At 44.8% G+C, this 15,339-nt stretch overlaps 1 protein-coding gene across 2 annotated transcripts in view; it reads right to left on the bottom strand.

Annotated features, from left to right (window-relative positions):
* SCN8A (sodium voltage-gated channel alpha subunit 8) overlaps positions 1-15,339 on the bottom strand; it is a 175,938-nt gene that overhangs the window by 24,102 nt on the left and 136,497 nt on the right. For both annotated transcript variants that reach the window (XM_059403160.1, XM_059403158.1), the window contains exons 15-20: positions 13,038-13,211; positions 10,645-11,001; positions 6,757-7,227; positions 6,120-6,237; positions 5,428-5,582; positions 1,966-2,139 (exon numbers count right to left, since the gene is read on the bottom strand). In XM_059403160.1, coding sequence (XP_059259143.1) covers positions 1,966-2,139; positions 5,428-5,582; positions 6,120-6,237; positions 6,757-7,227; positions 10,645-11,001; positions 13,038-13,211 — 1,449 coding nt within the window. The remainder of the gene's footprint in view (positions 1-1,965; positions 2,140-5,427; positions 5,583-6,119; positions 6,238-6,756; positions 7,228-10,644; positions 11,002-13,037; positions 13,212-15,339) is intronic.

Genomic DNA, 15,339 nt, shown 5'->3' with positions numbered 1-15,339 from the left:
TCTCTGTATCCCCCACAACTCCTGGCAGGAGCTTGGCACGTTGTGGGTGCTCAGTAAACATCTGATACTAAATGCACTGTTGTGTCCAAGAGAAGCCAGTGAATGGGAGGGTCCCAGGAGAGCCCTGTTCCCAGAATGCTGGAGCCAGGCCCAGCAAGGGTGGAGCCAACTCCAAGGAGTCCTGCAAACTGGTGTGAGTGCCTAAGGAGCTGGGGCCATGCCTGCATGCCCCTCGTGGCTCACTGCAGCTTCGGGGATAGCTCTACACACAGAATGGTGTTTGATTTCTATTTGTTGACTAATAACCGGTACTGAGGAGTTCTGAGGAACCACTGTCAGGACTCATGGCAATGTAAGAATCCAGCAATGCCCTCAAGCTGAGGAGGTTATGGATAAATGCTTGCTCTGTGTCAGTCTCATATTTTTTGTTTCTCTGCCACCTAGTATAAAAGGGAATGAAAATGTTTGCTAAATAAATGCTAATGTGCACAACCCTCAATGCTTTTATCAGCTTATTTGGGTACCAGGGGGTCCTGTTCTGTGAAAGAGAGCAGGCTCAGTGTCCCTTTATTCTCTGGGCCATACCCCAAGCCCACTCCTTCATTCTTAGAGCTCGAGCCGTGCTCGCTTCGGCAGCACATATATCTTAGAGCTCGAGCCTTCCATCTGTGGGAGGTGGAGCCCTTCCATCAGAAGGCACTAGTGGCGGCTGCTGACAGGAGTGCTGAAATCTGCCAGGACGGCCTCCGGTTGCCGCCCTCTGGGGCAGTACCTGTTTGGCTCACTTTAAGGGCAGGGGATGACTTCCTCACCTCATCTGGGCATCTCCCTAAAGGCCGGGTTTCTGAAAAGGGAATGCAAATAGGAGCAGAGTGACATCCCCTGGAAGGAGTCATTAACCGTGGAAGTCAGAAGTCACAGACATTTACAGGAACAGGAATGTGTTCTAGAGCAGAGATCACTGGTGCGGAGTGCTGGGCTCCCATTATCTGACAGAGGCGTCCATGCTGTTCCATTCCGGATCCTAGAGGCATGCTCTAGATGGTTTACTATACGGCTGAGGAAACCTGCATTCTATATGTACCCAACCAGCCTCCAAACACTCCGCTTGCTTGGCACTTAGCGCTCAGCTCAGCAGGAAGTGAATTCTCCACTGGCCCTGGTCCTGAAATTCCCATTCACCCTTTATTTCGAATGCTGATTTGGCTACAAGAAAAGAGCTTTAGTGATTACACAGAATAAGAAGCATTCATCACAGTTAGAAAAGCCAACAAGGAACAAGGGCTTGTGGGGTGAGAAATGATCAGAGAAGATGCAGCTTCCACCCTGAAAAATAAGACAGTAGGTGATGGCTGGCAAGCCTTCGAAATGGTCTTGGTACCTGGAGGAGAAAAGGATTCTCGTGTGATCACCACTGTCGAAATGGCAGTGTGTGGGAAGGGGCGTGGATTTCAGTGTGAACACCACCGCTTCTGGACAGGCGGACTCGTTCGGAGGAGTCTGGTGCGAAGCCTTGAGATGATGGAAGTATCCATAGGAATGGTCAGCAGAGAGAGCTTTACCGAGATCCCTCCCACACCTGTACCCCTCCTCATCCTCACCCCTCCCCTGGCACCAGAAAGAGGGCACCCTGCTGGCACAGGGCAAGAACTGTTTGTTCCCAGCCTAATAACAAGGGGTGTTGGCACCAACAATTCCACTTCCCGCTCCTAATCTCTGACTCTTCCAAGCCAAACCACCAGAGCCCAGAGCTGGTTGGTTAACCCTGGGGCTGATGGAGGGACTTCAGAGTTCCCTCGCCTGAAGTTAAGCTCTGAGTGCTCTGACAGGAGCTTTCCCCCAAACTACACCTAGATCTTGTCCAACATCCTGGGTGCCCAGGCAACTCTGGCCATTAGAGGAAGGAACATCCCTGCTTTTGTTTCCCTACGAGAAGGGGTGGGAAGTAGAAAGCAGGACACGTACAGCCACAATGAGGAAGTCCAGCCAGCACCAGGCGTTGGTGAAGAACTTGACGAAGCCGTAGGCTGTCCACTTGAGCAACATCTCCAGGATGAAGATGTAGGTGAAGACTTTGTCGGCGTATTCCAGGATGGTACGGATGGTCTTTCTCTGCTCGATGTAAATGTCCTCGAAGGCCTGGAAGAGAAGCAGTGGGTGCCCAAGGTGCCTGAAGGGAGGCAAGCAGCTTGGGAAGGCCCCCACCCCTCGGCAGCTCCTCCCCCTGCGGCTGGCCTATGCTGGGCTTCCTGTCTCTCTCATGCCCCCACCCCCCGCCACAAGTGGCTTCTTAAAAAATGTTTTACTGAGATACAATCCACAGCATATGATGCCGCTATTTCAAGTGTACAGTTCGAAAGCTTTCAGTACATTCGGACTTGTATATCCATCACACAATCAAGTTTAGAGTGTCTCCATCCACCCCCAAAAGAAACCCCACACCTTCTAGCTGCCACCCTCTGGCCTCCTTGCGTCCCACGAGTTCCAGGCAACCACCATGCTATTTCCTCTCTTCCAATCTGCCCATTCTGGACATTTCATATAAAGGCAATCAGACGATACGTGGTCCCTGGTGACTGGCTTCTCTCCCTGAGCACAGAGGTTTCCAAGTTCATCCATGCTGCAGCCCGCATCAGTGTTGTGTTTCTCTTGACCGATGAAGAAGACTCCAATGTGGTTGCTGTATGGCAGTCTGTCTACCTTCCTCACTGATGGACACTTGTGTGCCTACTTTCTGGCTATTGTGAATGGCGCTGCTACGGATATTCGTGCATCTGTTTTATGTGGACATGTCTTCCTTTCTCTGGGGTATAATGTCTAGGAGGGGACCGGCCAGCTCACGTGGTGACTGTAGGCTTCAGTTTTTGAGGCCCCGTCAACCAGCGCTCCAGCGTGGTGGCACCCTTCTACATGTCCTCCGGCAGAGTCTGAGGGTTCTAGCTTCTCCGTGCTGACACTCTATATGCTTATATGATAAAATCTTTTCTCCCTGCAGCCCCTGATGCCACAGATATGGGGGAGGGTCACAGGACTGGGAGATGCTCAGGTGAAGAAAATCTTAGTCCAACTTTCTCTCTCTGGAATTCCTGAATGAAGTGACTTCCTAACACGAAGGTAGAACATTCCCATGACTGGGGTGGAGGGCTGTGGAGGGAGAGCAGGGAGTCCTGCAACGTGAGAGAAAACTACAGGGGGATCAAAAGTCCTGTGTCCTACAATGGGAGGTCCTGCTCTGGACTGTTCCAGAAGGAAGGACAGAATCGGGCTGCTGCAGATACACTTCCAACAAGGAGGCACATCACATACTCCAGTTCCATCACTGGGCAGCTGGGAGAGGTCATGGTCCATTGTTCTTCTCAGGGGTCTTTTGTACAAATAACCCCCCCTCTGCTCAGTGAACTACTCAACAGCTTCCATGTCAAGTTTCCCCTTACCTCTCTTTGCAGAGATTCATTCTGTCACCCAATACGTGTGAGATGCCCGACTGAGCTTTCGGTAACTGGCAGCTCTATCCACCACTCCCACCCAAAGTCCCTTCATATCCCCACTCTTGGCTTCTCTCAGACATTTTAGCTGTGGCTTCACTTCGCTTTTTTTTTTTTTTTTTTTTTTTGAAAGAGAGAGCGAGAGCTGAGAGAGGGGGTGAGGGGCAGAAGGAGAGAGAATCTCAGGCAGACTCCTGCTGAGTCCAAAGCGGGGCTTGATCCCACAACACTGAGATTATGACCCGAGCTGAAATCAAGAGTCGGGCGCTTAACTAACTGAGCCAGCCAGGCACCCCTTCACTTTGCTCTTCTTAGGTCTCATGCCTCCTAACTGCACAGGGTCTTCAAGTACCGAGCCAAGTGCCCCATTTTATTCATCTACAATAAAGAGAAACTATCAAAGGTGAGCAGCAAAGAAGGTTCAGAACTTCTGTTTCACTGCTGCTTTTCTGCTTTTCTTTTTTTCTGGCAATGAGAAAGAGAAGAGTCAGAAGATGAGATGTGTTCCTTAATTCTGGGTTTCTGTTTACAAGATTGGAGGAAGAGCGATGATGACAGTCACAAAATATCTTTCTCCTGGCTCTGGCCTGAGTCTGGCCCTCCCTTTTCCCGTGGGCAGAGATCGTCCTGTTATACGGGGGCCTGCACAGCCCCTCAGCCAGCACTGAGGGAGGCCTATGGAGGCAGTAAAGGCCCAGGACAGGCAGGACAGTGTGACTAAACCCTCTCCTCACCCAGATCCAGGCTGCCAAGCCATCTGGCCTCCTGCAATTGTCCTGCCACATGCCTGCATAATCCCCCCACCTCTGGCCCCCCACTCCCCACGGGCTCTTCTTTGCCACCAACTGCCTCCATTTTAGCTTCTCTTCTCTTCTTCTCCTACGGGATCTTTTTTTTTTCTTTTTTAAAGATTTTATTTATTTACTTGACAGAGAGAGATCATAGGTAGGCAGAGAGGCAGACAGAGAGGGGGAAGCAGGCTTGCTGCTGAGGAGAGAGCCCGATGCAGGGCTTGATCCCAGGACCATGAGATCATGACCTGAGCAGGAGGCAGAGGCTTAACCCACTGAGCCACCCAGGCGCCCTTCCTACAGGATCTTTAACACTAAATTTAACATTCTCTTGCTATTTTCTGCACCCAAATTAGGCTTTGCTTCTATCCCTACATGAATGTGCCTGTCTTTTTTGAAAGCATTTCAAAATTCTGCATTTTCAGCTTTCCCTTAACTCAAGCAAGGAGAATATGCCATGTCTCTAAGTGCCTACTATCCTCAAATCTATCCAACTGGGGAACAACTCCCTCACTCCTGACCCTGTCCAGGTCTCCTCAGTTATAAGCCAACTAAAATAAAAGCAAAAGCCCAGATAATGAGCTCCCACAGGGGAGGAGCCTGCGTGTCCAGTGCCCCCTGAGCCTCACCGATCAATGAGAAGCACTTCCAACTCTGTGAATATGAACAGCCTTTACACCAGAGACCTGGCTCTTTAAGTATCTGCTAATGCCATGAGTTCTCCCAACCAGTCAGAGTGTGAGGGGAGATGGGGTAGGGAAAGCCAACCTCTCTCTCATCTGGGGCAAGTGAAAAGTAAAGAACAAGATATTTGGGATACTAGGTGAAGAAGGGAAGATCATTTGAGGAAGTTGCTTAGAACGGGGTAAACTAAGCAGTGAAGATAATTTGTGCTCTCATCCTGATAGAAAGGGGGTCTTAGATGTGAGAGGTGTCATATTGAGTGTAAAGAAGATCAGGATGTGGATAAGTGGATTCTAATCCTAAAAGCTCAAAACATCAGGCCAAAGCACTCTGGCAGATCATCATGCTTGGGGCCACAGCCATCTGTGCTCTCAGAGGCACTGGGCTTGCGCCCCACCTGGACCCTCCTGCAGCTCCTACAAAGCCCTTCCCAGCCCATCCCTCCCCGTCCTCTCCCTGGGACTCACCAGGGCACCACTGCTGAGCAGAATCATGAAAATGATGAAGGTCTCAAACCAGTTGTGCTCCACAATGAGGAAACAGGTCTTCCTCAGGATCCACCAAGACTTGCCAAGCCCTTCTTCGATGTTGACCTGGCAGCACTTGAATCGCTGGACACAACCTGGCACCAGCGGGAGAGGCAGGTCAAAGCAGGAGCGGGCCCCACCCAGACATGACCCTTCCTTGGCCTCCTGACCCCAGCAGCCGCTGTCCCACCACACAGCCAGGAGCACAGGGGCTGAATCAGAAGGCCTGCCTCAGCCACGGAGGGTGCCAGGGCTAGGGCTACGCTGCAACACTACTGGGACAGGGCCCTCTGGAATTGGGAAGATGTCCTCTAAAGAAGCAGTGAGAGGGAGGAGAAAAGGGGAGTTAGGAGGCAGACACAGCCACAGCAAGCCACAACAGGCCTTGCTATCGGAAGTTTTGGGCTGATGCCAAGAGAAAACAGACAAAGAAATGTTTGCAAATAGAAACTCGCTCTAGGTAGGAACCAAACATGCGAAACAATATCAACTGGCTTCTAGAGGAGGAGGTGGGGAACAGAGCTCTTGAGGAAGGCCATGGAGCCCCCACGCGGAGCCAACCACTGGCTCCGGCAGAAATCTGCAAGCAGTGCCAGGGCCATGGCCCCTCCCCTGTCTTTGCCCCTTTGCACCTTCTGTGAAGCAGGCATCTGGGTCCAAGTACTCCTCGGGCTGCTCCACTGGGACTTCTTCTACTTCGGGTTTGATATCAATGGTGCTTCCTTCAGAGGAGCTAGTGTCATCCAGTTTCTAGAGTGGCAAAGAAAAGGGGGTTTAACCAACTCTGCATGACACTTCCCCTCCACGCTCTACCTCGGACACTGATGAAGGACCAGACAGGACTCTCTGCAATTCTTACTACCAGCGCATCACCATCCGCTTGCAGAGGGGCAAACAATGACCAGAGGGCCCTCAAAACTTCTGTCGGGACTGCTCACAGATGAGGGGTCCACCTGAAATGGAAGGTGGCTATTGGTGGGTCTCAGCGCTGCGGCTTAGATGGATTACTGGCAGGGAAGTACTGGAGGGTTTACTCCAGCCTCTGACTGAGATGAGCCGGCAGTGACGGAGACAGATCTAGGAACATCTCAGGAAACTAGGTCACCCAGAGGAGGTCTAGAATGGCAATGGGTCTTAGGGTTGGATCTCAAACCTAGCTGGCTATTCCCCAAGCTCTCTACCCAGCCCACAGCTGAACCAGTCCCGGGAACTGCCAGGGCCACTTGTTCCCACACAGAATCAGGGCTGGGTTCTAGACTGGGACCTTACATCTTTGCTGCCTTCAGGATCCGACTCGCTGCTAACATCCTCTGTGTTGAGGTTCTCAAAATCAGACTCGCCTACAGCAATGGGCACCCGCACGGTCAAGTTGGGATTGTTGATGAAGGACATGTGGTCTTCGTCGATGATATACTTCTCCACGCTGCTGCCAATGCCACTGGTCGTGCCGTTGCCATTCTTCTGGAAGTCACCGTTCCGGTGGATGTCTGCACCAGTGTGGTTGGCGATGCAGTTGGCCTTCTTTTCATAGAGCTCATCCAGCGGCTTCACTTCATCGGCCTCACGCTGCTTAAAGTGGGCCTGCATGAAGGCGTGCACTTTCAGTTTGGCCCAGGCCACCCCCTTCTTGATCCGGATGACCGAGATTTGTAGGTTGTTCATTTCTCCATCGTCGTCCGTGGCTGCCAGATTGTCTGCACTGAAGGAGCTCAGAAGCAAGGCCAGAAACAGGTTCAGCACCTGTACCAGTGGCATTAGGAGAAAGGAGAGTGAATGTAGACAGTATGACATGAAGTCAGCCATTAAACTAGGATTCAAACTGGAAGCCCACAGATTCATGTGACAGGCACAAGAGTTTCTATTGTGTTTGGTTTGACAGTGCTCATGTCACTAAGTGGGCATTAAAAAAATTTTTTTTATTGAAGTATAATTAACATATAATGTTATATTAACTTCAGGTGTACAATACTCAATAATTTTACACATTGCTCAGTTCTCATCACAATAAGCATTCTCTTAATCCTCTTTATCTCTTCCACCCATCTTCCCCCTCTCCTCTGGTACACATCAGTTTGTTCTCCGTATTTAAGAGTCTGAGTTGTTGTTGTTTTGGGGTTTTTTTTGGTCTCTTTTTTTCTTTACTCATTTGTTTGTTTCTTAAAGTCCACATGAGTGGAAACATGGTATTTGTCTTTCTCTGACTTATTTCACTTAGCATTATACCCCCTAGGTCTAGCCATGTTGTTGCCAATGGCAAGATTTCATTCTTTTTTATGGCTGAGTAATATTCCACTGTATACAGATACACCCATCTCTTTATCCATTTGTCTATGGATGGATACTTGGTGTGGTCCATATCCTGGCTAGTATAAACAATGTTGCAATAAACATAGGGGTGCGTATGTCTTTCCTAATCAGTGTTTTTGTTTTCTTTGGGTAAACACCTGGTAACGGAATTACTGGATCATATAGTAGTTCTATTTTTAATTTTGGGGGGAACTTCCATATTGTTTTCTACCAAGTGGGAACGTTGTTTGGTTTTGGTTGTAATATACGGTTAATATGTCTTTTCTTGGTTCTCTTATAGTTTTACAAACATATATATGTACCCCCAAATATATTGCTTTTCTTACAATCAGAAAAAGCAAAAACTGTATCCATTTTGGGAAAAAAATCTTCCCAAACAGAAAATAAAGATGGACACAGCTTATTGGGAGGATTTAAGAAGAAACAGATGCCATGTATTCACGGGCAGGGGAAGTGTTGGAAATCCACATGAAAAAAACAACTGAGCTTGGAGAGCCATGCTTTCCTACAACAAATCAAGAAAGTAGAACTGAAATACAGTTCATGTCATCTTAAGAATTAATTTCCTTTGTTTTCCTAACATTTATAAAATAAAGTAGTTTAACAAGACAGTGATTGTGACTGTTGTGTCCTGTTGTATATCTAAATGTCCAGCCAAGCTTTATTTAAATAAAGCCAGGCTTTATTTATTTATGTTTTAATAGTCTATTTTACCACATTGGACATTAAGATTAATTAATTTATTTTTATTAAGACTTACTTTACAAATTGGGAGAGGTGTTCACTTCTTGATTTACACCTGGCCCTTACTTTGTCACACTTCTGAAGAAGAGCAAGCAATACATTTTAGGTGGAGATCATAGTATGCATAGAGTGGGGGGAATGGAAACAATAAATGCACTATATGTATGCAAATTATTTGGGCCATTTGTAGAATTATAAAGGAGTATGGTTGGTAAAATGAGGGTGAGTTGGAGGGGGCTTTGAAGGCCAGGCTGAGGAATTTGAATTTTATTTAACTGGATTCACTACTGGTCTTTGAGTAGAGGAGTAACAGATGATAGAGATTTGAGAAAATCATTCCTACCAGCTACATACAGTTAGAGCTGTCGCTTGCATGAGTTAATAAGGGTCTGGACTAGGCTACTGTAATCTCAAACCTTAGCATGCCTGAAAATCTGGGGAGAGGTTGCATGAAAAAAATACATATTTCCTTGGCCTCACCTTTAAGGTTCTGATTCAGAAGATCTGGTATAGGGCCTGGGACCGCCTGTTTTAATGAGTGAAAATTGGGTGGCTTACAGAAATACTTACACACTTACAGAAATACTGGATAGGTTACAGGCATGGAAAGGATGGGGAAGATCTTAGAAATACTATTAATTAAGGTGTATGAAAGGCATCAGACTGTTTACTGGGAATGGAGAGAAGAGAGTCAGAAGAGACTTCTAGTCACAGATTCCTAAAGACTAGGTGGGCAGAAGGACTGAGCAAAGGGAAACCTGGAGAGGTGTTACCAGAAGCAGAAGTAATGTCATGTGCTCAGGTATCTGTAGAGTAACGGGGAGAGGATGCAGAGACAAGTGAGAAGAGGAGGATGGAGAACGGATGGGAAGGCCAGGGCTGGGAAATGTGGATGCCACTATGTATCAGGAGGCACAGCTGCATTCACTGAAGAAGTGGGAAGTCTAGCGGGAGTAGGACAAGGGAAGGGTGATCAGAAATGGAGAAAGGAAGGGATTATAGAAACATCACAGTGTCCATTTTTACAGATCATAGGAAAGAATAGGGTGGCACGGCTGGTCCAGAGGCTGGTGAGCAGGAACCCCCTCCTGGCATGCTTCTCTGGCACAAAAAGGAGGAGAACTTCTCTGGATGAGCTGACAGGGGGTCCTCTGGGTTTGCCTTCTTCCAGCCCCCCTTGCTCTAGACTGGCAAGTTGGATTGGGCCTGATCTGAAAGATAAGTACTTCTTAAACTTTAGTGTGCATGTCAATCACCGGGGGTCCAGTTAAAAATGCAGATTCTGATTTAGTAGTTCTGGGGTGAGGCCTAAGGTTCTAACATACTCTAAAGTGATCTCATTGCTGCTAGTCCTCTGACCACACTTTGAGAAACATGACGTCAAAATCTCTGTTGGTGAATATTCTACATACAGAGGCAGAAGACAGCAGGCAGACAGGTCAGAGTACAGCAAAAAAGTGATTTGCCATTTATACAAGTTAGATAAAACCCTCCATCGGTTTTGATCAGTGGTTCTCAATGGAGGGCAATTTTGCCTCCTAGGGGACAGTGGCAATGCCTGGAGACATTTCTGTTATCACAACTTAGGGAAGGTGGGGGGTGGTTACTGGCCAGTAAAAGGTAGAGGTCAGGAAAGCTGCTAAACATCCTACAACACATTTGTAGGACATTTCTACAACAAAAGGATTGTAGGACAATTCTACAACAAAAAATTATCTAACCCAAAGTGCCAACAGTGTTGAAGTTGAGAAATTCTGAATTTAAATGAATTTTTCTGTAGTAGAAAGAGCGTAGATTTTGTAGTACAGGATCTAATACAAGCCCTGACATTTATTAGTTGCCTGACTTCAGGAAGGTCATTTAACTTTGCTGAGGTTTGTTTCCATAGCTATGAAAAAGGGGTGACAGATTGTGGGGCTTAGGACTCAGCAGGCCTCTGTAAAGAGCAGTTTCCTTTCCTTCATTTGTACCTTAGGGTTCTTGAGCCAAGAAAGAATAAAAACTAGCACAGGCATGAACGCTAGTAGGACCAAGACCATTGGGCTTCTGGGTCAAGGGTATGATGTTTTGGGCAAAGAATGAGAAGTTGTACAAGTTAGTACTAACCACCAAGTTGCCAATAACCATGACCATCATGAAGACGATGAGGCACATGGCCTGGCCTGCCACTTCCATGCAGTCCCACATGGTCTCGATCCACTCCCCGCACAATACTCGAAAGACAATGAGGAAGGAATGAAAAAAGTCATTCATGTGCCAGCGAGGGAGCTCACAGTCCTGGTTGATCTTGCAGACACACTCTTTGTAGCTCTTTCCAAAGAGTTGCATCCCCACCACAGCAAAGATGAAGACAATAATGGCCAGCACCAGGGTCAGGTTGCCCAGGGCACCCACTGAATTTCCAATAATCTTGATCAGCATGTTCAGGGTGGGCCAGGATTTGGCCAATTTGAAGACTCGGAGCTAAGGGGGAAAAAATTGAAACAAAAATCAAATGATACTCAATCCATTATCTTCCGCATGGCTAAAATAAAAGCATACAAAATTAGTGAGATGAGCTTAAATTTACTGAGCGACCTTGGGAAATTCCCAGGACTTTCTAACTATCTTAGACTAAAATGGGGGAATGTAAGGCACAGACAGGCAAAATGGATTAATTTCACAGTACATGAAAAACTTAAACTAGGAACCAAGATTATTGCCTCTAGCCCCCTGTATTAGTCTGAGTCAAACTGCTTTTTATGTTTTATTTTTAAATTTTAATTTTTTTTTAAGTAGGCTCCATGCCTAGTGCAAAGCCCAGCAGGGGGTTTGAACTCACGCCCCTGAGATCAAGACCTGACTGAGATCAATAGTTGGACGCTTAACCAACTAAGCCACACTGGCATCCCTCAATCTACTTTTTAAGAACCCATACATGAATATATCCTTTTGCTATTGATTTTTCCTTGACATCTCAAAGAACATATGAAGGAAAATGTTGAGTTGTAGTGAAGCAAAAGATCAGGATGGCAAGGAAAGTGAAAAATAAATCATCTGTCTCTTTAAAAAAATCATGTAAAAATTCTAAGTATCTCTCTTTTTGCTTGCCAGTAAAAAATCAATAGCTGATATGAAACTGTGGAATACGCTTGGCATAATTTGGAGGAAAAGCACAAAGCCCTAGTAGGTGCAGTTCCATGTATATCAAACATCTTACGAGGAGGGCCTATAGTGATATTAATTCAGAGGACAAACTTCTGTTATGAGATTTCTATATTCTGTAATAAATGATTTATAAGGTCTCAGCAAATAGTCTAGAATTATAATGCATATAATTCATTATCTAGAAATAATAATGATGAGGTCATCTTCAGATGTTATAAGTTAATGGCTAACACAGGACATAATAGGAATTTTGGTAGAAGGCAACAGCACAGAGTGGAACATTTTTTTCCTATTAAAATCTCGAGTCTTATCTGAGAGTTTAAGATTTACCAGGTGTTTCTCTGTATGAATATCTGGATCATTCATATTTTTTCCCTTCCTGACCGGTTCTTAAAATTATTAGGAATGCTAGTGCTCAGGCTTCCACCTCTTACTCCTTCATCCCATCTTCCAGATAGTAAGAACGATTTTCAAAAAGTCTACTGTGGCCTGGGTCCTAAGACTAGTAAAGATCCCAAGACTAGTAAACAGAGGTTCCAGAAACTTGCCCGATGGACTGAGGCTGAGTGAGACCACTGTTTTACAAATAATTCCATTTTATTCCAATTCTCTTTTTCAACATGCTGAATATCCTGATGAAAAAAACTAAAATCCTTTCAGTTATAAGTGCTAAGGTATTTTTCCCGATGAGGAGGGAAAAACCTAAGCCAGTTCTGATGCTTTGAGTGGGATATCCCCAAAGTAACTCAGCTTCTCAAGGGACTTAATCAGGACAGAGCTTATGCCTGTGTTTATGGGAAGCTATTTTGAGGGTATCATTAACTGTTTCAAAGTCATTTTAATAATTTTAACATTAGTTTTCTCAGGTACATTATAAAATCCTTCTCAGCTAATGTTATGGGGGAAAAAAGCCAATGTTTAACAGTTAATTTCAATATCATTTTAAAAAATACTGTTTTGTTCCTGTTTTCTGGAAGGGGTCATCATGATGGAAGAAATGAGAGACCTCTTTGAACAAGGAGAAATTCCACTTCAGCTTTACTAGCAAATTCATTATACCTCAAAATAGCCCTTAGGAATCCTTTTTCATCTTTTAGATTAACCATTATTTTCTGAGGAACTTCCTAAAATTGACTTCTGTTTGTTGACTAACATTAAAAACTAACTTCTATATTGGGCATTTAGCAGAAAATTTTTTTCAAAATTTTAGTATCTAAGCCAATAAATTGCCAACAGAAATTGTGAGTAGAATATAGCTAAGGATTTTTTAAATCATCAAATTAACTTGTGCAAAACTTTTTAGTAGCTGCAAGATAGGAAATGTAAAAAGAAATTGGAGAAATATGGAATACCAATCGGAAAGATCGCAGCACCGAAAGCCCCTCCACGTCTGCTAGACCCAGTTCCATTAAACTGAGGGAGACAATAAATCCGTCAAAAATGTTCCAACCTTCTTGGAAATAATAGTAGGGATCCATGGCTATGAGCTTCAGGAACATTTCCGCTGTAAAAATTCCAGTGAAAACCTAAAGAGGGGAAGGCAGGGGGTAAGAAAAAGAAATAAGAGAAAGAGAATGCCTTTATCATTATCTTTGGATAGAATATGTCCAAGAAGCCACAAGAGCTAGCCTTCTTAAACTGTGCATCTGAGGACATCAGCACTTAGATGTCCCATGACTACTCCACATGGGGCTGGAGAGCCTTGTTGCCTCTTGATTCAAGTACTCAGTCCCAATGTTCTCATCTTTGTTGCCAGAAACACCTAATTCACATTGCTCAAGAATGCATTTAACAAGCTATTTTAAGCAATAGGAAGACCACACAGGGGACAGACTCCTTCTAAAGGGTCAGCAGCCATTTTGAATGTTTATGTTTGGGGTGTTCGCCTAAAAAAAACCAAAACCAAAAACCAAAAACACCCTCCATTCAATTGTAATTCTCTTTAAAATATACAGCATTATTCCTGATTTGATATTATGTGTCTTTTTTTTTTTTAGATTTTATTTATTTATTCAATAGAGACAGCAAGAAAGGGAATATACAAGCAGAGGGAGTGGGAGAGGGAGAAGTAGACTCCCCACTGAGCAGGGAGCCCAATGTGGGGCTCGATCCCAGGACCCTGGGATCATGACCTGAGCCAAAGGCAGACACTTAACAACTGAGCCACCCAGGCCTCCCAATGTTATGTGTCTTATCAAAGGCTGACATATGCTGTCGTGTTTCTTATTTTGAGTTGTAAAAGCAACAGAACACTGCTAAAAGTGTGCAAAATACAGGAAAAATGTATAGTCTCATCATCTCATACAACTATCATTTTTTCTATATTCCCTTTCTGGTTTTTTTCAAATGCATATATATTTTGACAGAGTTGTAAAATCTGTACATAATATCTTGGGTCTTTTTACTTATCATAACTCAAGCCATGTTTCTGCATAGTCTTCTGAATTCCCATTTGTATTGCTTATATAAAATTCTACTGAGTATGTCAAGAACTTTCTTTTCTTTTTATTAAAAATATATTTATTTTAGAGAAAGAGAGAGTGTAAGCTGTGGGAGGGAGATAGAGAGAGAGAATTTCAAACAGATTTCCCAGTGAGTGAGGAGTCCATCTGGGTAAGAGAATGACTTCTCCCCAGTGTCATAAGACTCCTAACTTTTCTACCTTTCAGAGCACCCCATGTCTCCCAATGCCTCCTGTATCCCACTGGACTTGGTAACATAATGTACTATAAGAAAGTAAAATCCCACAAATGCCAGGTTTGACAAGACCCTCATCCTAAGCGAACCACATAACATCAGACTCTTACTGAATAACATCAGATTCTTACTAAATATTGTGATTTTAGAGGAAGGCTTCATATGTAACGGGTTTTAAACTCATAATAAAATTATAGCTTGCAACTACCTGGTTACCAAGTTTACAAAGGAAGCAGTTTAAGGAAAACTTTGAAGATATGGTCTGAGGACAGAACTGGAAGTAGTCAAAAATATTTAGATTACAGATGCTGTTGGGAAAGAGACCCAGTTAATGTATAGGAATGATAAAACAGAACAATGTGACAGAAATAAAAATGGATATAAGGGCTGAAAGGTTTTGTGTCTACGTACTTTTCCACAGCCCCCCATTTTCCTAAACTGAAGATGCAGTATTCTAGAACTGAAAGAAAATAATCCCTAGAGAGATCCAATTAAGCAAAATCAAAGTTCACAGTGCCTGCTACGCATCTACAGACGGAACATCACTGTGAGGGCAGCTAAGCAAATCCTGATAGCCATTTTCCCTCAGCATAAACCCAGGGAATGTTTCTCTCTACAGAAATGTCAGCCTGCTTGCTGCACACTAAGTAGAGACTGGATTTGCTGTCCCACTAGTTCTGATGGACACACAGGAAATGCTCAGTCATAAGCACTGGCTAACTGACCATGGAATATTTACACTGTGGGAACTCTGGTTCCTAAAAGAAAATCAACGATGGCAGAGTTACTGTTGCTTTTCAGTGGGATGCATGGCACCCAGATGCCGGATAGAAATGCCTGTGACAGAGGTCAGCAACCATGTTCTTTCATCATACAGTGATTGCCATTTTTGGGTTTGCTGGTATGAAAGAACACTTTTTTTACAAATGAAAAAGTGTAGGTTTAAGGCTATCCCTA

The sequence above is a fragment of the Mustela nigripes genome, chromosome 6, assembly GCF_022355385.1.
Source record: "Mustela nigripes isolate SB6536 chromosome 6, MUSNIG.SB6536, whole genome shotgun sequence".
NCBI lineage: Eukaryota > Metazoa > Chordata > Mammalia > Carnivora > Mustelidae > Mustela > Mustela nigripes.
This window is presented reverse-complemented; position numbering and strand designations above follow the sequence as displayed.